Raw genomic sequence first — 26799 nt, forward strand, 5'->3', positions numbered from 1 at the left:
ATCTCACTTTCCTCATCCATAAAATGGGTTGTTGTAAGGTTTAACTGGAATCATGCATGTAAAATGCTGAGGACGGTGCCTGGTACCAGAAAAGCCTTCACATTATGTTTGCCCTTCTCTACTGCTCCATTCCAGGGATTCATTTGAGGTGCTGGAGGAGGACATCCCGATCTGCCATCCTCCCAGTCCCCGAGCTGAACAGCACACCCGGGAAGCTGATGGGAAAATACCGCGCAGTGCATAAGGCCAACAGGGAGTGGTGGCCCCGGGGATGGACTCTTGGGGGCCCTGGATAACCTTTCTGCCCTGGCGTCCACCCTCCCCAGATTTGAGCCGCAGACCTCCGGGCGGGAACGGGGGCGGTGCGCTCCAGCCCCGCCGGCGCGTAGGCGGGCGGGCGGGCGGGGCTCCGCGACCCGAAGCCCTGGGCCGCCAATATAGGCGCTCGGCGGAGGCGCTAGTGCGCGGGGGCAGCGCTGCGGGCGGGGGCCGAGATCCAGACACCGAAGCAGCTGGCACCCGGGTGGCCCGGAGAGGGGCGAGCAACATGAGCAGCAAATGCGACGTGGTCGTGGTGGGGGGCGGCATCTCAGGTCAGTGGCGGCTGCGCGCCCTCTTTCCCCCTCCCCGGGCTCCGACAAGTGGCCGCTCCGGGAGGCACGCGGGGCGGCCGTGCGGCAGGGGGTCCCCCGGAGGCCCTAGACTCTCCGTGCGCAGGAGGGGATCTAGAGGGTCCCAAGCGTCGCACACAGAATCCTCCCTCACGGGGAGAAGGATTTGGTGGCCCCCTCCCCTCCCCGGACAGAAGCCGGAGGATGTCTTTTGAAGGTCTGGGGCTAGACTTTGAACTTCTGCCCCGGACAGCTGCCAAGCCTGAGACTGCTGGAATTTTCAAAGCGCCGGGGGGCGGGGAGAGAGGGTGGTGGTGGTGAGAAAACGGGCAGGGGAGAGACTCACTGCTGCTGCTAAGTCACTTCAGTCGTGTTCGACTCTGTGTGACCCCATAGACGGCAGCCCACCAGGCTCCCCCGTCCCTGGGACACTAGGGGGTGGCATAAAGGTCAGTCGCTTGCCCCAAGCAAAGGTCAGTCCTTTTGCTCCAGCCCGACCTGGACACTCTACACCCTCACCCGGAGCAGGCATGGACCACGACGTGTTGTTATTCTGGAACCAGGAAAACGACCTTGAACTTCTTCCGGTTCAAAAAGAAGGGATTGGACCCTGGGGTATCGACCCTTTTGACCCCGATTCTTTCTGATTACACGATTGCCATGGGTCTACCTGTGGCTGCAGGGCCTTCTTGTCAAATGCCTTCTTGTCGAATGTTTCCTCTCCTTCTGCCCCTTCTTCTCCTCCCCCCACCCCCACACTCAGTGGAGGGTGGCCAAAAGGCTTAGAAAGGATGGGGGACAGAAAGTACCCTCATAGACACGAGGAAGGGAAGTGGGACTGGGCCTCGAGAAACAGACGCCAGAAGATGGATGGGGTCAGCTGAGGAACCCACCTTCTGAAGAGAGTCAGGCAGATCCTATGGGGAGGGGTCAGTGGAATATTAAGTGATGCTTCCAGAACAGCCTGTCTCACAGACCCCTGAGAATGCTTTGGTCCGACCCCCAGGACCTCCTGGTACTTGAGCAATAATGAGGACACCTCCAAAATCCACCACTGTGTTGACTAAGACGTGCCCTAACCAGACATCAGGAGCCAGCCTCCAACTTGCTCCCTGAGGGGTGGGCAGGTCAGAGGCCCTCGGATTCTCTTGTGGCAGGTGAAGAAAGCAAGGTGCTGGATGTTGGATGCCATGCCTCCATTCCAGCTTTCCTCACCTTTGAGTCAGACCTCAGGCTATCCCTTCTGTTTTCCGGGTCCCCCACCCGCTCCCCGGGCTCACCCATGCCAGGCTCTGTGCACAAGCCTACAGATGCTTTAAGTACAACAGCATGCTGTGGTGGGCTTTGGCTATATAGATTCCATTTTCATTCAGTATTTTAGACATCATCTCTCCTAGAGGAACTCGGTGTGTGTCCATGCTGCCTTGCACAGCACTCCCATCTTATAGAAGAGGAAACCTCTCTTTCTAGACCTTCAAAGTCCTTTTCTTACCCAAACTATGTCTAACGTGTTCCAGTTTTTCATTTCCCCCTTTATTTTGTTTTTTTCTGATTCATTCTTCAAACCTTCACTCTCACTCAAATTATTCATGTAAGACTCATACTGGAAAGATAGATAAGGGTTTAGCTATTTTTTACAGCAGTGGTGAATCTCTGCTTTTGACTCCCAAACTCTCCAAACAAGGGGCTGGTGAGTAGATCTGCCTTTTCTCAAGAATGTCACATGGAATAAGCATTATTCTAAAAACTGAGAAAGCAGGGTTCCAAGGCCTTACTCAATTGCTTTATCTGCTTTGTGAGGATAACACCAACTAGTCATAGCTAGATTGCAACATCATTCTAAAAGGTAGATGAAGCAATGTGTGTGAAAATGGCTTTGCAAAGTCTGATGTATGTATGACACAAGAGATTACAAGAGTTTTGCTCATTTATTCAAACAGTACACATTAGGGCAGGCTGTGGTTGATGATGCAAAACTAGATCACATTTTTCTTGTCCCGGAAGATTTATCAGTCTAGGAAAAGAGATGCGGTATCCAGACAAAGACAATACAAGGTAGAAAGTGGTAGGTGCCACAAGAGAGGTCCATTCATTAGTTCATTATCCATTCATTCAAGGAACATTTGCTTCCTGTCCCGCATCCTATCCCAAAGGGAAGGAAAGATGAATTAGTCAGAGCCATTGCCCCTGGGGTACTCACAAGCTGATGTGGGAGGCAGAGTCGTGAACGAGTGATACTAATGACCTACGATATATACCTTTTCATAGGACCTCCTACTGAAGGTTATAGGAAAGGTGAATGTTGACCTCTAGGTGAATGTTGAACTCTGCCTGAGAATATCCAAGCAGATTTCACAAGGATGGTGAAGTAGATCTTAAGGAATTGATATGAATTCACCAGGAGACTGGATGAAGAAAGTATCTGAAGCTAAAGAATAGCTTAAATCACAAATATGTGAGATATTCTCATGCTTAGGAAAGATAAGAACTTTAGCACAGGGACTTCCTTGGTGTTTCAATGGTTTAAGACTTGTCCTTCCAATGCAGGGTGTTGCAGGTTCAATCCTTGATCGGGGAGCTAAGATCCTACATGCCTCAAGGCAAAAAAACCCAAAACATAAAACAGAAGCAATGTTGTAACACATTCAATTAAGACTTTAAAAATGGTCCACAGGAAAAATTCTTTAGAAAAAATTAAAAAAAGAACTTCAGTGTGGAGAATTGAGGGGGACTTGTGGGAGACCAAGCTACAAAGGTGGGTTGGGATGAGTTGTAGCCTTGTATGTCATCACCCAAAGATTTAGCTCCCTGGTGGCTCAGATGGCACAGAATCCACCTACAATGCAGGAGACCCAGGTTCAATCCCTGGGTCAGGAAGATTCCCTGGAGAAGGGAATGGCTTCCCACTCTAGTATTCTTACTTAGGAAATCCCATGGACAGAGGAGCCTGGCGGGCTACAGTGCATTTGGACACAAAGAGTTAGACAGGACTGAGTGGCTAATTTTGGGGGCTTCCCAGGTGGCGCTAGTGGTAAAGAACCCACCTGCCAATGCAGGAGACATAAGAGATGCAGATTCGATCCCTGGGTCAGGAAGATCTTCTGGAGGAGAGCATGGCAACCCACTCCAGCATTCTTGCCTGGAGAATCCCATGGACAGAGGATAGGGTCACAAAGAGTCAGACATGACTGAGTGACTTAGCACACACGTGGTCAATGAATAGCCACTAATGAATTTTCATTCACAAAGTGATATGTCAAGTGACAGGAATATGATGTACAAAAAGAGGAATGTGCAGAAGAGCAGGTTTGGGGAAAGATGGAGCATCTAGAATTGAAGGTGCTGATAGAACACCCAGGGAGAGATGTCTAGCAGCTGCGAGTGCAAAGAACAGGTTGGGCTGACAGATTTGTGTGACAGAGACGTTTTAGTTGAAGCCCCTGAAGTCTGTGAAATGACCCAAACCAAGAGTTGAGAGAGAAGAGAGGATGCCTAGGACAGAACTGGTTGAGGGGGTGCTCACCTCCTCCACTGGGAGGAAGATATTTCAGTCTATAGTTTGATGAGAGAGATGAGGAAACTGAGAAACTGAAAAACACTTGCTGCTGCTAAGTCGCTTCAGTCGTGTCCAACTCTGTGTGACCCCATAGACGGCAGCCCACCGGGCTCCCCCGTCCCTGGGATTCTCCGGGCAAGAACACTGGAGTGGGCTGCCATTTCCTTCTCCAATGCATGAAAGTGAAGTGAAAGTGAAGTCGCTCAGTCGTGTCCAACTCTGAGCGACCCCATGGACTGCAGCCTACCAGGCTCCTCCATCCATGGGATTTTACAGGCAAGAGTACTGGAGTGGCTTGCCATTGCCTTCTCCAGAAAAACACTTGGTTAATCTCAAATCTTAGCTCATATGTCATTTACCGGGGGCAGCCTTCCCAAATCCCTCCAAATGGGTTGAGATGCCTTTGTTTAACTCTCCTCTGCCGTCTTGTTCTTTTCCTTGAGTTTTTAATTGTTCACATTTTAGTGTCATTTCTTGTTCAGTCCTTTTCTCCACTACACTGTAGGCCCCTGGAGCCCTGGGAAGTGTTTCTATGTCTCCTGGAGAACCCCCAAACTCAGCTCCAGATCTCTGCCTGGCCTAGTTAGCACTCAATAAATGTGTTAAATGAACAAACTTTAACATTATCCCCACAAAACAGCAGTTGATTGCATCTGAAATTCACATCCACTTACTCCTGACCCTTTTGCATGTCCTGCCAAATCTTATTGAGTAAGGGAAAAATGGTAAAATCAGAATTTTAGGATTAGTTGGTGACTGACGCAGTTAACTTTGTTAATTATTAAACTTGGGCCATTCTGGTAGTTCTCTGATAGTTTTCGAAGCTGTCAGCAAATTTTAATCACTCCCTTTGGCTAAAGTAGAGATGGACTGGGGGTATGGATGGTTAATGTATAACCTTTTTTTTTTTTTTAGTGTTTGAAAAATTCCAAGGCGACTGTAGAACAGCTTTTTGTTTTGGGAAATGCGTGTGGCATATAAACGCGTACCTGCTGACATCTCTTTCACCCAAGGAGCAGGTCATCTCTGGGGACTTGGCAGAGTAATGGCATTTCCCACATGGAGCTGGACAATAGCATACGGCTTCTGTTCCGAGTCTCGATTTTAATGTTTAGTTTGGTAGAACCATGGAAACTATCTTTTGCAATTCTGAATGGCTCTTGCTCAAGCCTCAAAATAAAAGCTATAAAAGGGAAACTTGAAACAGAAAGGAGATTTTTTTCCCCAGGCTTGAGAGAAGTGATCTGGCCATCTGAGGGTGGCAGACACTGGGCTGACAGCCTTGAAGAGTCAAAGTCAGCCTTCCAAGTGGTAATCAACACCTGGAAGGTGATCTGTCCAGCCAGAAGGGCCAGGGGGCAAGCCTGCTGCAGGCTGGAGGGACTGGCCTAGGCAGGGTGCATCAGAGAGGGCCCACAGGGGATCATGAGTTGAGGGATCTGATAGGCAGATTAGGCCTGTGTGTTAATGGCAAAGCCCCCGCCTCACCTTTAATGAAGAAAGATGGAGAACTTCCCTGGACGCCTATAACCCACCTGAATGTTCTAAGAAATGGTAATTGGATGGAAGTGCTTGGAAATGTGTATATCCCAAAGACAGGCTAGAAAGAGGCAGTATGCAATGTTAAAAGAGCATAGGTCAGACGTCAAACAGACTCGTTATGAATTCTGTTTCCTATACTTAGCTATTGTGTCACCTTAAAATTTCCCTCACCTCTCTGTTCTTCAGCTGCCTTCTAAAATGAGATTCCCAGCGCCGTTATTGGCCGAGAGCTTGTTGCTAGGAATAGAAAGAATGTGCATAAAGGACTGTACACAAGAGGCCATTATGGCGACAGCTTGTATTAAAAAGACAACTTGTCTTTTTGGAAAAGACATCCTTTTTTTAGCTTCTAGGGTTTTTTAATCTGTGGGAGCAGAAGCAGGCATCTTTGTAATCACGTCTTCCTCTTTACCGACCAGTCATTTTTCTTGCTTTGAGGCATTTATAAGCATTTATATGGATGCTGTGACTACAGGATCCATACAGGCGTCATTCCGACCTCATCCTGCCCCATCCCCATCCCTTCAGTCCCTCCAATGAGGAGCCTGAGAACTCAGGCTTATCCTGGGCTTCAGAGCCACCAAACCCATTGTGTTCCTTATCAGAAGAAATTTTCAAAGCCCTCGATATGTATTTCATCACTACCCCAGCCTGGCTGCTATTCCCTTTCTGATCTGGTCTTCATTTCAGCCACCTGACACCCATCTTAATTATAAGAAATAATAAATGGGATTATTATTTATCTCGAATAATGTTAATTATTTAATAATAATAGAAGAGTCAGCATTTTGAGTGCTGTCTGTATGTTAAATTGAGTAACAGTGAGGTGATCTTAATATTAGCATCTGCCAGGCACCAAATGAATTCAAACTCTTAGTGTAGAAATCTGTTCTGTGTTTAGAATCTCTGACATATTTACCTCTTAACTATATACAAAAATTAATTAGAATTTCAGATTTTTCTTTCAGTTTAGCTGCTACGTTTCTTACATCATCTGTGTTGGTAAATCATATACAAGCCAAGAAAGTAGGGCTGTGAAACACAGCCCTGTTATAAAACAATATTCCATGAGTGTGTGTATGTGTGTGTGTGTGTGTGTGTGTGTGTGTGTGTGTGTTGGCACATGTACATGCATAGCCACTAAGCCACTTGCCACCTCCTCAAGGAGGAGGAACTCATTCTAAAAGTTAGTTTGTCCCAGGTGCTAAGACTATACATATAATGGCTATCAAATCCAAAGATGAAACTAAAATTAGTGTGAGTTCCAAATCAGAGTGACATGCTACTGTATACATTTCATTTGTCCCAGGTGTCCCAGGTGACATTATACTATGACCTTGTCACCTGTAATAATTCAATATTACCTAATTCTAAATGTTATTTAAAATGCAGAAGTTCTAATTCAGTGTACATCAGTTAAGGGCATGTGCATATAGACTTTGAATCTTGACAAGAATAAAGAAATGTACAAACATTAGAATTCGGTGATAGCAACATTTGTTGTCATTACTGATATCTGGTGAAATGCTTGATACTGGAACATTTTATTGACTTTATTGTGTCACTAGAACATGAAAATGCCACTGAAGCCCAAAATATTAGAGAAATAAGTTAGAAACTAAATTATCTCATCAAGCTCACAGGGTAAATTTGAGTCAGAGCCCATCTGTATATTTATTGACAAAAATGTATAAATCATTAAAGCAGCTGATTTATCTTTCATCTTTGGATCTGATGGCCATTATACATATAGTCTTGACTTCCCTGGTGGCTCAGATGGTAAAGAGTCTGTCTACAATGCCCGGGGAGACCCGGGTTTGAGCCCTGGGTTGGAAAGATCCCCTGGAGAAGAAAATGGCAATCCACTCCAGTACTATTGCCTGGAAAATCCCATGGACAGAGGAGCCTGGTAGGCTACAGTCTATGGGGTCACAAAGAGTCGGACACGACTGAGCAACTTCACTTTCACTTCATACATATAGTCTTAGCAGTGTTCCATGTGTGTGTCTATTACTGGATCTCACTTACCATGTTTAAGTTACTTGTTTAAGCATCCGTGAACGTTCACCTGATCATAGGCTGCTCAAAATCAAAGACTTTGTACAATGTATCTCCCTATCTCTGGTGTTTAGCAAAGAACCCAGCTCACCTTAGCCTCCAGAAATTGAATTAAATTGATAGAATCCCTTGATCAAGATTGTGGGTCTTCTCAGGCTTTGGGCTCAGAGAAGGTAAGCCTTACAACCAGAGATCTATTGGAAGGATGGGACTAACTTTTTACTTCCTGGAGGAAGCAGGATAACACAGAAGTTAAATGCAAAAACCCTAGGAGCCTAACAGTTGGGTTTAGATCCTACCTGTGTCCCTAACTGTATAGCTTCGGTTAGTTACCTACTTCCTCAGCCTCCAGATACTCACTTATTAAGTGGAGTGATGTTCCTGGGATGCTCAATCAGTGTTAACTCTGCTATTTTTATAAGTCAGCAGGCAGGGCTTAACTGAGGGGATCTTGGAAATGTACAAGATTGAATACACTTCTAGGTCCCCAGAACCGAGCCAAATGGAGAGGCCATATTCAGGATGAGGGTTTTTGTCCCCATAATAGAACACTTTGGAAATTTCCTCATGTGAAAATACAGCATTATCATTTTGCAAGGGCCCCAAGCTTCTTGGGCTTAGCTTTTTAAGGACGTCTCCAGTAGCTCTGCCTGCAATGTAGGAGACCCTGGTTTGATTCCTGGGTCAGGAAGATCCCCTGGAGAAGGGATACGCTACCCACTCCAGTATTTTGGGGCTTCCCTGGCGACGCAGCTGGTAAAGAATCTGCCTGCAATGTGGGAGACCTGGGTTCAATCCCTGGGTTGAGAAGATCCCCTGGAGAAGGGAGTGGAGAAGGCAATGGCAACCCACTCCAGTACTCTTGCCTGGAAAATCCCATGGACGGAGGAGGTTGGTAGGCTACAGTCCATGGGGTCTTGAAGAGTCGGACACAACTGAGCGACTTCACTTTCAATTTTCACTTTCATGCATGGGAGAAGGAAATGGCAACCCACTCCAGTGTTCTTGCCTGAAGAATCCCAGGGACAGAGGAGCCTGGTGGGCTGCTGTCTATGGGGTTGCACAGAGTCGGACACGACTGAAGCCACTTAGCCACCACCTGGAGAAGGGAATGGCTACCCAATCCAGTATTCTGGCCTGGAGAATTCCATGGACTATTCCATGGGGTCACAAAGAGTTGGACAAGACTGAGTGACTTTCACTGACTAGAAATCAGTAATTCCCTTGATAATGGTATAAATTTTTTTCCTGACTTTGACCATCCAAATCCCATAAATTTCTTCTGAGCTAAAAATATGTTCTAAGGAATTCCCTGGTGGTCCAGTGGTTAGGACTCTGTGCTTTTGCTTCGGAGGGGCATGGCTCCAATCCCTGGTAGGGGAACAGAAATCCTGCATGCCATGTGGTGCAGAAAAAAAAATTTTTGCTCTAATAGAGTCATTGATAACTGAAGATGGAAGCATCTTTAGTTTTATCTACTAGTGATAGCACCTGGTTTTCCAGTGAATAAAGTCCCTGTTCTGGAGGATGAACCCTCAGCTTTAGGAGAAAGGGCAGTTGGAACAAGAACCTGACCAAATGATGCTATGTGGAAGATAAAAATGACTAACATTTTGAATGCACTGTTTTTACTTTCAAGTTTACAAAACAGATCCATGTTCAGGCTCTTTGGTTAACTCAGTAAACAAAGTACTACAGAAAATGAAGATGTGTAAGCCATGATCTCAAGTCGTCATCTCTCAGTTTACTTAAGGGAGATACAGAAAGTCTTCTGTAAGAACAAGCTCTTACTCTCAGAAAACTTAAAATGCAATTGCAGACACAAGCCCAGCACATACAGGCAATAATAAATGACTAGAAGTAATAAATAATTGAGTTCTGTACTGTGGGACCCAAGTAAATCATAGAAGACCCCAGGAATTGGAGAAATTCTCCTTAGAGGTGTGAAATTGGAACAGTTCCTGAAGAACAGTCAAGGTTTGGAGTTGGTAGAGAAAGAGAGGCTTTAAAGATGGGAGGAATAATATAAATCATAAGGCCATAGGCTCCAGTTTACAGGTGATATTTCCATTTATAAGAAGGTAAAAAGTGTAATAAGTCTAAGATAGTAAGCTATGGAGATATGGGTAATAAATTTGGAAGGGGGAGGGCAGGATCAAGCAATGAAATGTTGAAAAGCAAAGTGAGTTTGTTACGTTTTTCAGTGGTTGGAACTAAGGAAGCATTGACAGTTTTTGCTAAAAAGATAAGATGGGCAGTTGTGAAAGAGGGCAGCCCTAGAGCCAAAGAAACCAAGAGATGGGTAGTAATTCAGGAATAGGTTGAGAGGTGATTAGCTGATTATAATGAATTGAGTTATCCTGAAGCTCAAAGCAGATTGCAAGAGAAAGTGAGGGGAGGCAAGAATGGGAAGAAGTTCGTCTGTTTTACTGAGAAAACACCTAGAAAAGAGGTATCACAAAAATTAATTAGTATTTTCCCCCTGAAGTTTCATAGTTGAAATGGAAGGACTTGATTGTATTTAAAATTTTCCTTTTTTGAGAAAATAAGAACAAAGAGATTTTCTCCCTAAGGGTTGTGACCCAGCTTACTAAATGACAAACACACATCTTGAGCAATCTCAAACACAAAGTGAATAGTTCATTCTATTTTGTAATGTAAGAGTTTTCATTGAAACCTGTTGTTTTGTGAGAGAGGGCAAAATCAGAAAGCGAGGTCAAAATTTGACCTTTCAAATGTTAGTTATGTTACCAGAGTCTCTGTTTAATGGCATCTTAAATGTCATATTCTGGTTAATTTCCATATTAAGTCAGAAGTTTACATTCTTGATCTTATGTTAGTCATCTGTTACCTGGGTCACTTTCACTCTGGACTCATCATCAGCATCAACATTTAATCTAAAAAAATGATGCAAATGAACATATTTATAAAGCAGAAGCAGACTCCCAAACTTAGAGAAGGAAACTAGTGGCGCTAGTGGTGAAGAATCCGCCTGCCAATGCAGGAGACACAAGAGAAAAAGGTTTGACCCCTAGGTCGGGAAGATTCCCTGGAATAGGTAATGGCAACTCACTCCAGTGATATTCCATAGACAGAGGAGCCTGGTGGGCTACAGTCCGTGGGGCCACAAAGAGTTGGACACGACTGAGTGACTAAACACACATGGGGGAGAAGGCTGGGAGAAAGGGATAGTTAGGGAGTTTGGGATTGACATGTACATACTGCTTTTAATATATATAATGACTTGTATGTTCATTCATTTTGAGAAGCATCCATTTGCACCTTGTACCTCAAGCAGTCTTAAAAACTTGTTATAAACTTAAAAAAAAGACACGTTTGTCAGAATTGCACAATGCTGCAAGTGTCCTTCTAGGTATTTAGTTTTATTTGCTCTCCTTCCAACCTAAATAGCCCCCCCTCCTTTTAATTTATCTCGCAGACATTTCCAATGATTCATTTATAGTGAATTTGGAATCCTGACCTCATCTTTTGTGTGTGTGTGTGTGTGTGTTTTTTTATTCCTGTGATCCCAGTCGTGTTTCTGGGAAAAAATTGTGTCTTTATAATCATGTTTAATTCTATCTTACTTTTTGGGTTATTTTCCAGTTTTTTACATTAAAGCAACTTTGGAAAAATTTTGTTATCCAACACAGCCCCCTTTCAGATAACTTTGGGTAAAGAGTTAATTATCAAATTAATGACCAAAGTTCCCTCGAAAATTTTTAGAAAGACAGGCCACTGATATAAATGAAAGATGCAATCACATTCCTTCTTGGTTATTTACAGCTTAAGGAGTTTTTTTGGAGAGGTAAGAATGTCTTTTAATAATGTGAGTTGAGGAATAATACATACTTATTGTGAAAATGTGTAAATTACAGAAAGGAGCAGAAAGAAAACAAAAATAGTCTATAATTGATGCCTACCAAAAAAGCCACTGTTACAGTTGTCACCTGTATTTTCTGTTTGCAAATCATCTACTGGATTTACCATACTCACTGGTAGTCCTTTTAACACAAATAACAACATATTATGAATGTTTAACCATGTCTTCAATTCTCTTCTATACAATATTAATAACTTTATATTAGATTGTATTTATTTACCAATCTTCGATTGCTGAACATTTGTGTTGTTTCCAAATTTCTATTTTAAACAAAGTTATTGTGAATATCCTTGTACCTAAACCTTAGTGCATAATTCTTATTACTTCTTTAGGAAATTCCTAGACATAAGTGTTAGGAATCATTTTAAGGCATTTGGTAATGATCACAAAATTGTTACTCCAAGAAAGTTTTGTCAATTTAAGGTAAAATTTTAATAATGGGCTTCTTAGTTATTTCTCTAGGAAGCCAGTATTTTTCCATCTTTGACACAACACAAAGAAAACCAGGGATCTTCACCAGTTCAGAGTTGTAATTTAATGAAGTTGTAGGTACTAGGTTTTGTAAATGTTCTTTAGTTTCATAAAATTTCAGTGGTGGCATGTAATTCTTGCTCTTCTTGCTCTCTATAACATGCAGGCAAACCACTTTTGCAATGAATGCTTTATGCCTACCACTGTTTACTAGGTATTTATATATTATACAGTGCTTAAAAATTTTTTGAATACCATTATCCTGTGCTTCTAGAAGTTTGATATCATTAATTAAATTATTCTGTGTGTTTCAGCACAGAAAAGAAAAAAGAATAGTCCTGTGGCAAACCATTTTCTATGATTATTTTTGCCCATCTAGATAAGAAATTAATATTGCCTGGGTCCAAGGTCTATTGTAAAAGCTAATCAAACAGCTGTTTCATGTTTTACATTTTAATTTCCTTTCCAGTTTGCATTCAAATCCTGTGATAGATTTTGGTTTGTTTAGGAGTCCTATAAGATACAGTTGGCTGTTTCGGAATAGCCCTTTTATGCTATGCTTGTTAAAATTAAATAGCCCTTGTTAAGTAGTGATGATAAACACCCATAAACGCATAAACTCAGATGAGTTATCCTCATTTCATCAAACGTGTTTTATTTTGTTGTTTCTGCAGGGGAGAAAAAAGAAGTCGTTTGTTAATTCGTTGATTCATCCTTTCATCCAATAAACCCTTATCGAGGGCCCTATTTACCAAGCATGGGGCTAGACATGGGAATATACAGATGGGTAATCCATGTTTCCTTCTTTGAAGGGCACACCAAGCAGAGGGAGGCACATTCAGCTACATACAGGTGAATTCTCTGAGCGGTGGTGGGTGCTGGGAAAGATAAATTCATCTGGTTCGGGTGATACAGAAGAGAGGAATATGGCAGTTTCATCTCTGGGCCTCAGAGGACCCGAAGGAAGACTTGGTGATAGGATTTATTGGAAAGATAGTTAGCCAGTTCAAATATTCTTCCACCAAATAGAGTGTTATGTGCTTGACATTTAAATCTACATTGGTATCTACCTCTATTCTTCCCCTAATCTACAACCATTTTATGGAGCTCCCTGTAGGATTTCTCACAAGGAATCAGAGATACTGAAAGTGATTACAGAAATGGATGATGGAATCCCAGATGAACAAGAGAGAAAGTGACACTGTGAGGGAACTGTTGATAGGATTTGAGTGGAAAGGTTAATAGATTGAGGATCTTGGGTTAAAGGGCATTCATATTAGATGGATTTGAACAAGTGAACTAGAAAGATAGAAGATCATGATTGCAAGGGAGAGTGCTGTAGTGTTTTGACAGAAAACCTTTTGATTGTACTTCTTGGAAATGACCATTAATAGCATTTACATGAGCTGCAACATTTTGAATCAGCATATCCAGAGATGGGATTCTCTGTGTGATTCAACAAATGGTTTAAAGGCCAGAAAAATAAATGCTTTAAAAAAAGTAATTAATCTGCTATTTTACAGTTGGGCAGAGGAGACAACTAGTCATTTAGTCTAAGTTTAGGGATGTCTGGAAGGTCCCTCTGCTGGACTGAGAAACGCAGGAATCTTGAAGATGATTGGAGAAGCATAGAAAAAGGCAAGGGCTATATATAATGCAGCATTATGTAAAGTCCAGTAGGGACAACACACTGTCCCATTCCATGGCAAAACAGAGGAGAGAGAAAGAGAAAGTCCATCCTTCCCATGCCCCAGCAGATCAAACGCTGTAGAGCTAGACTATTAGTATAATGACATTGACAATTGGAGGATTCTGTTCTCTGATTGAAAAAGATGAAGCCCATGACTTATGGAAATGTCTGTAAAAGGAAATTGTGGTCTACTTTTTAATCCTGTGATTCAGCTTCTTCTGTTTACAATCTATCAAAAAATCTTGGCTGGCAGCATGCCAATCTGTCTCCATCCATCTGCTGCTAGTCTTAGATTGGGAAAACATTAAGTGAGAGCCTTTTTCACTCTCCTCTTTCACTTTCATCAAGAGGCTCTTTAGTTCTTCTTCACTTTTTGCCATGAGTGGTGTCATCTGCATATCTGAAGTTATTGATATTTCTCCCAGCAATCTTGATACCAGCTTGTGCTTCATCCAGCCCAGCATTTCACATGATGTAGTCTGCATATAAGTTAAATAAGCAGGGTGACAATAGACAGCCTTGAAGTACCCCTTTCCCGATTTGGAACCAGTCTGTTGTTCTATGTCCAGTTCTAACTGTTGCTTCTTGACCTGCATACAGATTTCGCAGGAGACAGGTAAGGTGGTCTGGTATTCCCATCTCTTGAAGAATTTCCCACAGTTTGTTGTGAGCCACAGAGTCAAAGGTTTGGGGTTAGTCAGTAAAGCAGAAGTAGATGTTTTTTCTGAAACTCTCTCTTGCTTTTTCAATGATCCAACAGATGTTGGCAGTTTGATCTCTGGTTCTTCTGACTTTTCTAAATCCACCTTGAACATCTAAAAGTTCACAGTTCACATACTGTTGAAGCCTGACTTGGAGAATTTTGAGCATTATGTTGCTAATGTGTGAGATGAGTGCAATTGTGCCGTAGTTTGAGCATTCTTTGGCATTGTCTTTCTTTGGGATTGGAATGAAAACTGACCTTTTCCAGGCCTGTGGTCACTGCTGGGTTTCCCAAATTTGCTGGCATATTGAGCACAGCACTTTCAGAGCATCATCTTTTAGGTTGAAATAGCTCAACTGGAATTCCATCACCTCCACTAGCTTTGTTCGTAGTGATGCTTCCTAAGGCCCACTTGACTTCACATTCCAGGATGTCTGGCTCTAGGTGTGTGATCACACCATCGTGGTTATCTGGGTCACGAAGATCTTTTTTGTATAGTCCTTCTGTGTATTCTTGCCACCTCTTCTTAATATCTTCTGCTTCTGTTAGGTCCATACCATTTCTGTCCTTTATCGAGCCCATCTTTGCATGAAATGTTCTCTTGGTATCTCTAATTTTCTTGAAGAGATCTCTAGTCTTTCTGATTCTATTGTTTTCCTCTATTTCTTTGCATTGATCACTGAGGCAGGCTTTCTTATCTCTCCTTGCTAACTTTTGGAACTCTGCATTCAAATGGGTATATCTTTCCTTTTCTCCTTTGCCTTTAGCTTCTCTTCTTTTCTCAGCTATTTGTAAGGCCTCCTCAGACAACCATTTTGCCTTTTTGCATTTCTTTTTCTTGGGGATGGTCTTGATCACTGCCTCCTGTACAATGTCACTAACCTCCGTCCATAGTTCTTCAGGCACTCTATCAGATCTAATCCCTTGAATCTATCTGTCATTTCCACTGTATCATAGTAAGGGATTTGATTTAGGTCATACCTGAATGGCCTAGTGGTTTTCCCTTTCAATTCAGACTTTCAATTTAAGTCTGAATTTGGCAATAAGGAGTTTATGATCTGAGCTATAGTCAGCTCCCAGTCTTGTTTTTACTGACTACATATAGCTTCTCCATCTTTGGCTGCAAAGAATATAATCAGTCTGATTTAAGTATTGACCATCTGGTGATGTCCATGTGTAGAGTCTTCTTTTGTGTTGTTGGAAGAGGGTTTTTGCTATAACCAGTGCATTCTCTTGGGAAAACTCTGTTAGGCTTTGACTTGCTTGATTTTGTACTCCAAGGCCAAATTTGCCTGTTACTCTAGGTATTTCTTGACTTCTTACTTTTGCATTCCAGTCCCCTATAATGAAAAGAACATCTTTTTTGGATATTAGTTCTAGAAGATCTTGTAGGTCTTTATACAACCATTCATCTTCAGCCTCTTCAGCATTGCTGGTCAGGGCATAGACTTGGATTACTGTGATATTGAATGGTTTGCCTTGGAAACGAACAGAGATCATTCTGTCACTTTTCAGATTGCATCTAAGTACTGCATCTCGGACTCTTTTGCTTACTATGATGGCTACTCTAATTTTTGATGAAAGTGAAAGAGGAGAATGACAAAGTTGGCTTAACACTCAACATTCAGAAAACGAAGATCATGGCATCTGGTCCCATCACTTCATGGCAAATAGATGGGGAAACAGTGGAAAGAGTGGGAGACTTTATTTCTTTATTTATTTTTTTGACTCCAAAATCACCGCCAGTGGTGAGTGCAGCCAGGAAATTAAAAGACGCTTACTCCTTGGAAAAAAAGTTATGAACAACCTAGACAGCATATTAAAAAGAAGAGACATTACTTTGCCAACAAAGGTCCGTCTTGTCAAAGGTGTGGTTTTTTCCAGTAGTCGTATATGGATGTGAGAGTTAGACTATAAAGAAAGCTGATTGCCGAAGAATTGATGCTTTTGATCTGTGATGCTGGAGAAGACTCTTAAGAGTCCCTTGGACTGCAAGGAGATCCAACCAGTCAATCCTAAAGAAAATCAGTCTTGAATATTCATTGGAAGGACTGATGCTGAAGTTGAAACTCCAATACTTTGGCCTCCTGATATGAAGAACTAACTTGTTGGAAAAGAACCTGATGCTGGGAAAGATTGAAGGCAGGAGAAGGGGACAACAGAGGATGAGATGGTTGGATGGCATCACCAACTTGATGGACATGAGTTTGAGTAGGCTCCAGGAGTTGGTGATGGACAGGGAAGCCTGGTGTGCTGCAGTCCATGGGGTGGCAGAGTTAGACACGACTAGTGACTGAACTGAACTGAAGTGAGAGCCTTCTATGTGCCAGGTGCCAGGAATGAACAGTCAAGAAACAGTTCCAGTTTAACCAGGTGCACACACAAGGAAAGATGTTAAATTACATTTCTTGTGCCCATTTATTGTTATTGCATGCACCAAAATGTCCTTTTTTTTTGATGAAAGAAGCTTCTGGGTACCTTTCAAGAGATCACCCTTGGACCAAGTCAGAATGGATGCTAAGATAACCTGGGGTTGAGTTTCCAAGTGTTATGTCTTATCCTAGCTTTTTTAGTCTTACTCGTAGATAGTGTGATATTTCTGGCCTCAGGAGGAGAGGAGAACATCACAAATGCCTTTTCTGTCATCAGAAATTGGGTTTCATGTGGGAACAGTCACAATTTGAAAGGAAATCACATGGTCCACCCTAGTTGATAAAAGGCAGAACATCCAAAATACACTGTCTGTTGTCTGCTTTTCTCCCCTTGGTCCGTCCTTTCTGAGTTCATGAAGAATATGTCCAAAGGGAAATGAGTTTTCTGTAGATAAATCAGTCTGCTGGCCCACAATATTGCACTTCCAGTGGACAGGTCTGAGAAATGGGGAAAAGTACAAAAAGGTTGAGCTGACTGTAAGATAAGGGAGGTAAAAATATTTTATTTGCGAAAGAAAAATCTTTTGGGTTTATGCTTGCTTTATTTCTGGGTTTTAGTTTATGAACAGAATAGTATGAGAAGTGATGGAAATGAGAAAGCATTTTCTTCTCCTACTGCATTCTTTTAAAAGGTATATTTCAGTAAACAGGTATCTTTTAAATCTGGCTTCCTTTCCATTAATGTGAGAGCAAGTTTAAAACCAATCTTTAAAATTCAAAGCATTAGTGAATTATAATTTCCAAAGAATGCTTGTGTGTTAGGGATTTTAATTTTTTCTTAGAAAAATAAGGGTTTTAAACAGTATTAGCAATTAGAGGAGCCTGCTAGGCTGTAGTCCATGGGGTCTCTAGGAGTTGGACACGACTGAGCGACTTCCCTTTCACTTTTCACTTTCATGCATTGGAGAAGGAAATGGCAACCCACTCCAGTGTTCTTGCCTGGAGAATCCCAGGGACGGCGGAGCCTGGTGGGCTGCCGTCTCTGGGGTCGCACAGAGTCGGACACGACTGAAGCGACTTAGCAGCAGCAGCATTTAGAATTTAAATCAGTATTCAAATCGTGCATTCTATATAGAAACTCTAAGCATTATTTTTCAGTGTTTTTAAATACAGTGGATAAAGATCTCAATGACAATGAAAAATGATGTCTGCATTTTTCAAATTACAAGTAATTGGTAAAGTGAGAGCTTATTCCATCTTGTGAAACCATTGGAACGAGGTGTGAAGAACAAAACACATATGCAAAATATAGTAACAGAAATATGTGCCTGACATTGCTAAAGGACCTTGATTATGTACTAATATAAGGACCTTCTGTACATATAAGAACATATAAAGAAAGGCAATATTAGGATTTTTTCCTCCCCCAATACATCCTTCCTATAAGGTGGTATGTGCAGTATATTGATTTGAATGATTTTACATATAGTGGAAGGTCAGAAAGAGGTGGAATGTGGGACTGCATTGGAAGCTTTTATTTCACTCACTGTGAGTTGTCTGGTTGAATAATGTTTCCTCCATCTTTGACATCTGAGCCTTGTGGTACAGGATAAGGGTGTTTATTTTTTGTATTTAACTGTATTTTATTTAACTGTAACCTTTTATTTAATAACTGTTTTCCAAAAGAGTTCCCACTGTCTGAAAAAAAAGATTTTTCAGCTTTTTATGCTATGTATTAACCAAGCATTTTAAAACAATACTTCTCATCACTCCCACAATCCCACCGTTTCCTGCTTCCCTCCTCCTTCTCTAGCTGCTCCTTCAGTCTCCTGGGGCAGCATCGACACCCTTCACCTCCAGTGTCCCCTGTTTTGGGAAACAGGATCACCTTCAGACAAGTTCTCACACCAAGATCCTTGACATTGGTAGCAGACCTTGGAGGGGCCCCACTGTCCCTCTGCACTCCCCTGTATGGGGACCTATGGCTTCTGAGTGCTGCAAGTCTGACCACTGGAACCCGTAAGGGGCTCCCACTCAGGACAGGGCTGCAGTGGGGTGGGGTTAATGCCCCCAAGAGCAGCCATCTTCCTAAGACTGACACGATGGCTCACCACTTAGTTAGAATCACCAAGGCATGTTCCATACAGTCTTCAGAGGTCCCGAGCATGATCCATCATCAATCGCCCACAGTGACAGTCTGCTGGCTACTACACCTTTACAAAACCTCCCTTCTCTTCTTTGCCCTGAGCCCTACCTGGGCTTCTTGAGGTTTCGTTACAAATAAACTAGTGGCATCCAACTCCTTGTTTCACGGTCTGCTTTGGGATATTAGACATTTTCTTCTTTTCTCCTTTTCTTCTTCCTAAAGCCCTATTAGTTGCAGTTTCAAAATATAACTTGGATCTGTCCATCTCACCGCCTCTGTGTCCCTGTGAATCTGGGGTTCTGCATGTGGGCCACTCTGGTTCTGAGTCTGCTCGTTTATGTCTGTCATTTGGTCCAGTCCTTCTCCGGTCCATTCTTTTTCTTTGTTTACAGTGACAAAATATGCATAATGTAAAAAATACCATTGTAACCATTTTAAGCACACAATTCAGTAGTGTCATGTACATCCACATTGTACAACCATCACCACCATCCATCTCCAGAATTTTGTCAGCCCTCTAAATTGAAACTCTGTCCCCATTGAACGCTAACTCCCCATTCCTCAATCCTTTCAGCCCCTGGTAACCTCCATATTACTTCCTGGCTCTATGCATTTGACTGCTCTGGGAACTTCATGTAACTGAAATCATGCAATATTTGTCCTTTTGTGTCTGGTTTATTTCACTTAGCATAATACCCTCAAGATTCAGCCGTCCAGTCCATTCTTACAACTGAAGGAAGAAGAATAATTTGTCTTTAATAGGAAAGCACAGGTTTGATGTTTCTAAGTGACAAAAAAAAAATTTATTGTCAGAAGTGATGTAGACAAAGTTGTTCAGAGACAAAGCTAACTACCCGTCAGACTTTACCCCATCTCAGCCCTTCAGAGGTGATGCGTGTTGACAGTCTGGCATGTTATCTTTCCAGACTTTTCCCTAGGAAGGATAATCTTTCCAAAATATAAATCTCATGAAGTTACTTGTGTGCTTCAAACCCTTCAGTGGCCTTCCATTACACCCAAGATCACATCCAAAATGATGACTCTGGCCCAGACATGCTGCAAACCTGACCCCTGCCTACAGTGGAAGCCTGATCTCCCACGACCTCTTTGGTTCACTCTCTAGCCACCCTAGTCCACTTTCAAGTTCTCAGTCTACCTCTGTCTTTGGCCACTGCACTTGCTCTTCTTGTGGATCTCTTCCTAGCCCTTCTCCTTCCTATCACTTTGGCAACTTGATTGTCTTTCAGAGTTTATTTTAAAACTTACTTTTTTGAGAGTCTCCTTATCTAATAACTTTCTGCATACTACCCTGCACCCCCCACTTCTTCCTTCCTATAGCACCTTGTTTTATACCTTTCTTGCCCTCCCAGGAATCTACTTTCTGTCTCTAGATATTTGCTTGTTCTGGACATTGCATACTGATGCAATCATACCATCAATGGCTTTTGTGTCTGGCTTTTTTCAGCATAAGGTTTTCAAGGTTCACCTACTTTCTGGCATGTATGAGTATTTGATTCCTTTTTATGACTGACTAATATTTCATTGTATGGATATACCACATTTTGTTTATCTGTTCATTATTTGATGGGCATTTTGTTTGTTTCCACTTTGGAGTTATTGTGGATAGTAATAGTGTTGCTATGAACATTCATGCATGTGGGGACTTATGCTTTCATTTTTTGAGGGGGTTGTTAGGTGTCTAGAAGTGGAATTGCTCAGTTGTATGGTAAATCTATGTGTAACCTTCTAAGATTTTTTAAAATTTTATTGAAGAATAGTTGATTTACAATGCTGTGTTAATTTCCTCTGTACAGCAAAGTGACTCAGTTTATATGCATATATGTGTTATATTGTGGTTGTTTAGTTGCTCAGTCACGTCTGACTCTTTGTGACCCCATGAACTGTAGCCCACCAGGCCCCTCTGTCCATAGAATTCTCCAGGCAAGAATATTGGAGTGGGTTGCCATTCTCTTCTCCAGGGGATCTTCCTAACCCAGGGATAGAACCCATGTCTCCTGCATTGCAGGCAGATTCCTTACCACCTAGCCACCTTGGAAGCCCCACATGTGTGTGTGTGTACTTTTCCTTTATGGTTTGTCACAGAATATTGAATATAGTTCCCTGTGTTATATGGTAGGACCTTACTGTTTATCTGTCCTGTATATAATAGCTTGCCTCTGCTAACACCAAACTCCCATTCCTTCCCTTGCCTATCCCCCCAGCTTGGGAACCGCAAATCTGTCCTGTGTACCTAAGGTTTTTAAATGTCACCTTCAGTGGTTTTCTGGATACCACATTGTGTGGATGCACCTAGAAAGCTGGTATTTTTTGTTGCCTTCTGAGAGAAGAAGTTGGCTGTATTCATCCAGGAAATTGGAATGAGACAGGGGGAATTTGCCTGCTTCTCCTGTATGCTTTCCCCAGATGATTGGGACTGAAAGAGATCCTTGGGGCAAAATGTTCCAACATTCGCATGAAAACCCTGACCAAAGAAAGTACTTACCTATATATTTAAGTATATGCTTATATAGAGAATGTGTATATTTACAGGAGTATATTTATGTGTATATTTAGATATCATATTTAACATAGAAATATTTTTCTTAGTTACAATTTTTCTATGAACGTTGGGGAATTTTAGTTGGCCTGTGAGCCTGGAATACAGATCATGATGCCAAATTCAGTCTCTTAATGGGTGAACGATAATTACATTGTATTCATCAGTTTAGAAAGCACAATATAAACAATATTATTAAGTTCCAAAATTTACAGGGTAATCTAATAAAGATACATTGGTGGTGTTCAAAAAACAGTTAAGGGAAACAGCTCCTGAGCCTTAAAAAAATAATGTATATCCTTTGCTTTTTTCCCCCAATCCCATCATTAGGTTGTAATTGGAGTAAATTTCATAAAATATCAAGTAGTTGAGTTTATTAGATTTGACAATAAGCACTTTGGGTAAGCACTTCTATGAATTTACTTGCATGCAATTTTCTTCTGAAATAGGGAGGGTTGGTGTCAATATAAAGGCAGACTATGATTTACAGAGAAGTTTTGCAACTGTGGGACTCTAAGTGCTTAATTTTAGGTCTCTAAAAAGTATAAATTTATAACAAAAAGTCGATCATTTGCACAGTGAATCCTGGAAATAGCCCAATAAACTAAACCACTCATTTGGCATCAAAATCATTTTTTTCTTACTATTCCTGGATGAATTATTTTCATAAGTTCATTTTTAAGTCTTACCATCCAAAGAACCACTCTTAACACTTGGATGTGTTTTCTTTCAATCTTTTTTCATGCATTTGTTTGGTTTTCTGCATGTGTGTGTGACACATTGATATTTATAGTCATAGTACAGACACAATTTTATATCTTTTCACCTGATATTAAAACATGAATATTTTCTACATTTTTACAGTCTTTATGAGCACAATTTAATATCAAATAAGCTTACCATAGCTTACTTAACTAATACCAGATTATTGGACATTGTATTTTTTGTATGAGTGTTATTATAAATGACATTAACCCAAAGATCTTTAGGAATAATATTTTTCCACATTTGATATTATTTCTTGGAATTAAATCATAAAGTAACAATGTCTGATTTAAAGATATGGACAGTTTAAAGGTTTTGATAGATACTGCCAGATTGCTTTTCTCAAATTTCTTACGAATTACTATTCCAGCCAGCTTTGTTTCCTCACATTGTTGGCAGCCTTTAATACCATCCTTTTTTTCCAAAACTTTCTTAAATTGTGAGTGAAAATGGTATTTCTCCGTTTCTCAAATTGAGAGGTGTAATAGTTGTTTGTAATTTTTACTTACTGAAAAGTTGAACATTTTTCTTCTATCTATTAGTCAATTACATTTTCTGGAAAGGCTACTATTATTTCATTATTTTTCTTAATTTGTGGTTAGAATATGGGGTGGAATCTATTCTTTTTGAATAAACCAGTATTTATGTATATGTGTTTGAACCGGAAAGTAACTAATACTAGAAACATTTTAACCAAGATATTTAATGCTCTTTGAGAGCATGCAGTCTTCTGTGAGCTTCTCAGCCCCTTTCAGGGTACAGATTTCACACCCAGGTGTATGGTCAGTAGCCATAGGATGGTTCTGATACTATAATTAAAGTGGCTTAATCCAATAAGTAAACGTCCTTGAACATGTTTTCCTTGAGGTATTATTCTATGCAAAATTCTTGCTGTGATTCTCCTGCTTTCACAAAGCACTCCTACGGGAAAGAGTGATTTCAAACTTCACCTGTGCTAAGATGAGTCCCAAATTGCTATATATTTTCAGCCAAAGTCAACAAATGGGAAAATAAATAAGTAACTATTGGCTTTGTAGTTGGGTCAGTTATGAGACAGAAGGAACTGGGGAAGTATGGGATATAGATGGACATAGTAAGACAGAGCTAAGAATGTATTAAATACATGGAGCCCCACACACTTAGAGGAGCCCCAGAAATAGACTCACTAGATCTATAGAAATTCAGGGGGACAGAGGAGCACAGAAAAACAGAATATCACAGCATAACTTTCCAGATTTAGAATTTTGTTACTAAAGGCTGTTAAATATAATTTTTGCAACTGTGGGTTATGAGTGGTGACGCTGGCATTTTCAGTTCCATTTGCTCCTTCATCTAGAAGGATTTTGTCAAAGATCACAGGATCCCTAGTTCTGGATTCTACCTCCATTTAACAAGATGAAGTGGCCTTTCCCATTAGAAGTGGTTTCTCCTTTCAGTTTGGAAGGGGGCTATGCCCAGAGCTTGTGAGTACAGAGAGTTTGTTTAAGGTACTTAAACACACACACACAATTTCAGCCAGGATATATTAAAACACATTTAATATATAAGAAATTTGTGTAAGTAGGTAGTTCAACATAGGCCAGGTACCTTTCTGTCCCATAATCTCATGGTGCAGGCTTAGGATTTAAATGCCCCAGAGGATTTAGTAATTAACAAAGCCTTTAAAATATCAGTTGCCCCAGTGATCTTTGATTGAGTTTAGTTTTCTGACCAGTGCCCAGGTTGTGTTACTGATTAAAAGGAACTCTAATGCCTTTAGAAGGCAATGGCACCCCACTCCAGTACTCTTGCCTGGAAAATCCCATGGACAGAGGAGCCTGGTGGGCTGCAGTCCATGGGGTCACTAAGAGTCAGACACGACTGAGCGACTTCACTTTCACTTTTCACTTTCATGCATTGGAGGAGGAAATGTCAACCCATTCCAGTGTTCTTGCCTGGAGAATCCCAGGGACGGCAGAGCCTGGTGGACTGCCTTCTATGGGGTCGCACAGAGTCAGACACGACTGAAGCCACTTAGCAGCAGCAGCAGCAAAGCCTTTAGATGTGAGGAAGGCAGGCAGGCTATGGAGCTGACATCATATTGTTAATACTTGGGGGCCTATTTGAATCCTTAACCAGATGGAAGGCTCCATTTCTATACTGATACTTTTTCCCTTGAAAAATTTTATGTTAAGTTTGTGATTAAAAGATATTTGGAACAGGAAATTTGGGGTTGAATATTTTAAAGGGCACTTGTGATCAAATGGTCACATTGACATTAAAATAAGTTTCATGATACATCAGATTTTGAGTAGAAGCGCATTCTGATGAATCCACTAGAGTATGTTCTTTGCAAGATGAGCCCCTCTTCACCTTTCACAGCTGAGCTAACTAACGTGTCTGACTTGTTTCAAGCCAGCAACAAATATTGAGAATGTCTGCATGTCAGATACTCTCCCTGATGCTGGGAATAAAGTAGGAAACAAAACAAGTAAGATCCCTGCCTTCATAGAGCTTATAATCTAGTAAGGAAGATCATACAATTAGTTCAGTTCAGTCGCTCAGTCGTGTCCGACTCTTTGCGACTCCATGAATCACAGCATGCCAGGCCTCCCTGTCCATCACCAACGCCCGGAGTTCACTCAGACTCACATTCATCGAGTCAGTGATGTCATCCAGCCATCTCATCCTCTGTCGTCCCCTTCTCCTCCTGCCCCCAATCCCTCCCAGCATCAGAGTCTTTTCCAATGAGTCAACTCTTCGCATGAGGTGGCCAAAGTACTGGAGTTTCAGCTTTAGCATCATTCTTTCCAAAGAAATCCCAGGGTTGATCTCCTTCAGAATGGACTGGTTGGATCTCCTTGCAGTCCAAGGGACTGTCAAGAGTCTTCTCCAACACCACAGTTCAAAAGCATCAATTCTTTGGGGCTCAGCCTTCTTCACAGTCCAACTCTCACAACCATACACGACCACTGTAAAAACCATAGCCCTGACTAGACTGACCTTAGTCAACAAAGTAATGTCTCTGCTTTTGAATATGCTATCTAGGTTGGTCATAACTTTTCTTCCAAGGAGTAAGTGTCTTTTAATTTCGTAGCTGCAGTCACCATCTGCAGTGATTTTGGAGCCCCAAAAAATAAAGTCTGACACTGTTTCCACTGTTTCCCCATCTATTTCCCATGAAGTGATGGGACCAGATGCCATGATCTTTGTTTTCTGAATGTTGAGCTTTAAGCCAACTTTTTCACTCTCCTCTTTCACTTTCATCAAGAGGCTTTTGAGTTCCTTTTCACTTTCTGCCATAAGGGTGGTGTCATCTGCGTATCTGAGGTTATTGATATTTCTCCTGGCAATCTTGATTCCAGCTTGTGTTTCTTCTAGTCCAGTGTTTCACATGATGTACTCTGCATAGAAGTTAAATAAGCCGGGTGACAGTATACAGCCTTGATGTACTCCTTTTCCTATTTGGAACCAGTCTGTTGTTCCATGTCCAGTTCTAACTGTTGCTTCCTGGCCTGCATACAGATTTCTCAAGAGGCAGGTATAGATAACCAATAAATCAACCAGATAAATTCCTATCCATCTACACACATTGTTGATGTTTAGTTGCTCAGTTGTGTCCAACTCTTTTGCGACCCCATGGACTGTAGCCTGCCAGGCTCCTCTGTCCATGGGATTTTTCCAGGCAAGAATACTGGAGTGGGTTGCCATTTCCTTCTCTAGGGGATCTTTCTGACCCAGGGATCAAATTGCAGGCAGATTCTTTACTGCTGAGCCGCCTGCATATATATGTACGAAGTACTACCAGTGGTAAGTAATCCACGAAAAATAAAATAGATGGTGTGATGGAGCAGAGTCAGGGAATACTTCTTCCTTAGACATAAAATATAAGTTGAGATCAGAGATGCTGAACATGTAAATATCGGGGGGGGGTGAAATTATCATAGGAGATGGGAACAATTGATCCAAAGCCCCTATGGTGGGGAAACCTTGAAGTGTTCAAGGAACAGAAGGAAAATCCACAAAGCTAGAGTGGAATAAAGTGGACAGGAAGGCAGGATACATAGACAAGTGTTCATATGTGTCCCGGTAAGTTAAGTAATGAAGTGAGGTTGTCTCTTTGCACTAGAAGTCATTGGAAGATTTGAAACAGGGAAATGTCATAAATTTGATTTTGCTTTAAAAGATATTCTATGCTATGTAAATTGAAACTTTAGGGATGTTAGAGTGGAAGCAGTTGCAAGGCTATTGCAATAATCCAAAGGAGAGATTCTGTCCTCTTAGATCAAGGTAATAGTAGTAGTAGTATGGTTGCTAAGAAATGGTTGTATTCAGGTCAAGTTGGAAGAGTTGGACACGACTGAGCGACTGAACTGAACTGAACTGACTTACTGATGTATTGATTGAAGGTTGGAGTGGCCAGGGGAAAAAGAATCAAAGACAAATTCTGGATTTTGGCCTGAACA

The 26799-nt window shown here is 41.6% G+C and overlaps 1 protein-coding gene across 1 annotated transcript in view; it reads left to right on the forward strand.

The window, feature by feature from the left end:
• Window positions 1-271: 271 nt before the first annotated feature.
• Window positions 272-26799, forward strand: part of LOC102180115 (amine oxidase [flavin-containing] B) — a gene marked incomplete at its 3' end in the record, with an annotated part of 91003 nt that continues 64475 nt past the window's right edge. The window contains 1 exon segment of the mRNA XM_018043681.1: window positions 272-593. Coding sequence (XP_017899170.1) covers window positions 272-593 — 322 coding nt within the window.

The sequence above is a fragment of the Capra hircus genome, assembly GCF_001704415.2.
Source record: "Capra hircus breed San Clemente chromosome X unlocalized genomic scaffold, ASM170441v1, whole genome shotgun sequence".
Classification (NCBI taxonomy): domain Eukaryota; kingdom Metazoa; phylum Chordata; class Mammalia; order Artiodactyla; family Bovidae; genus Capra; species Capra hircus.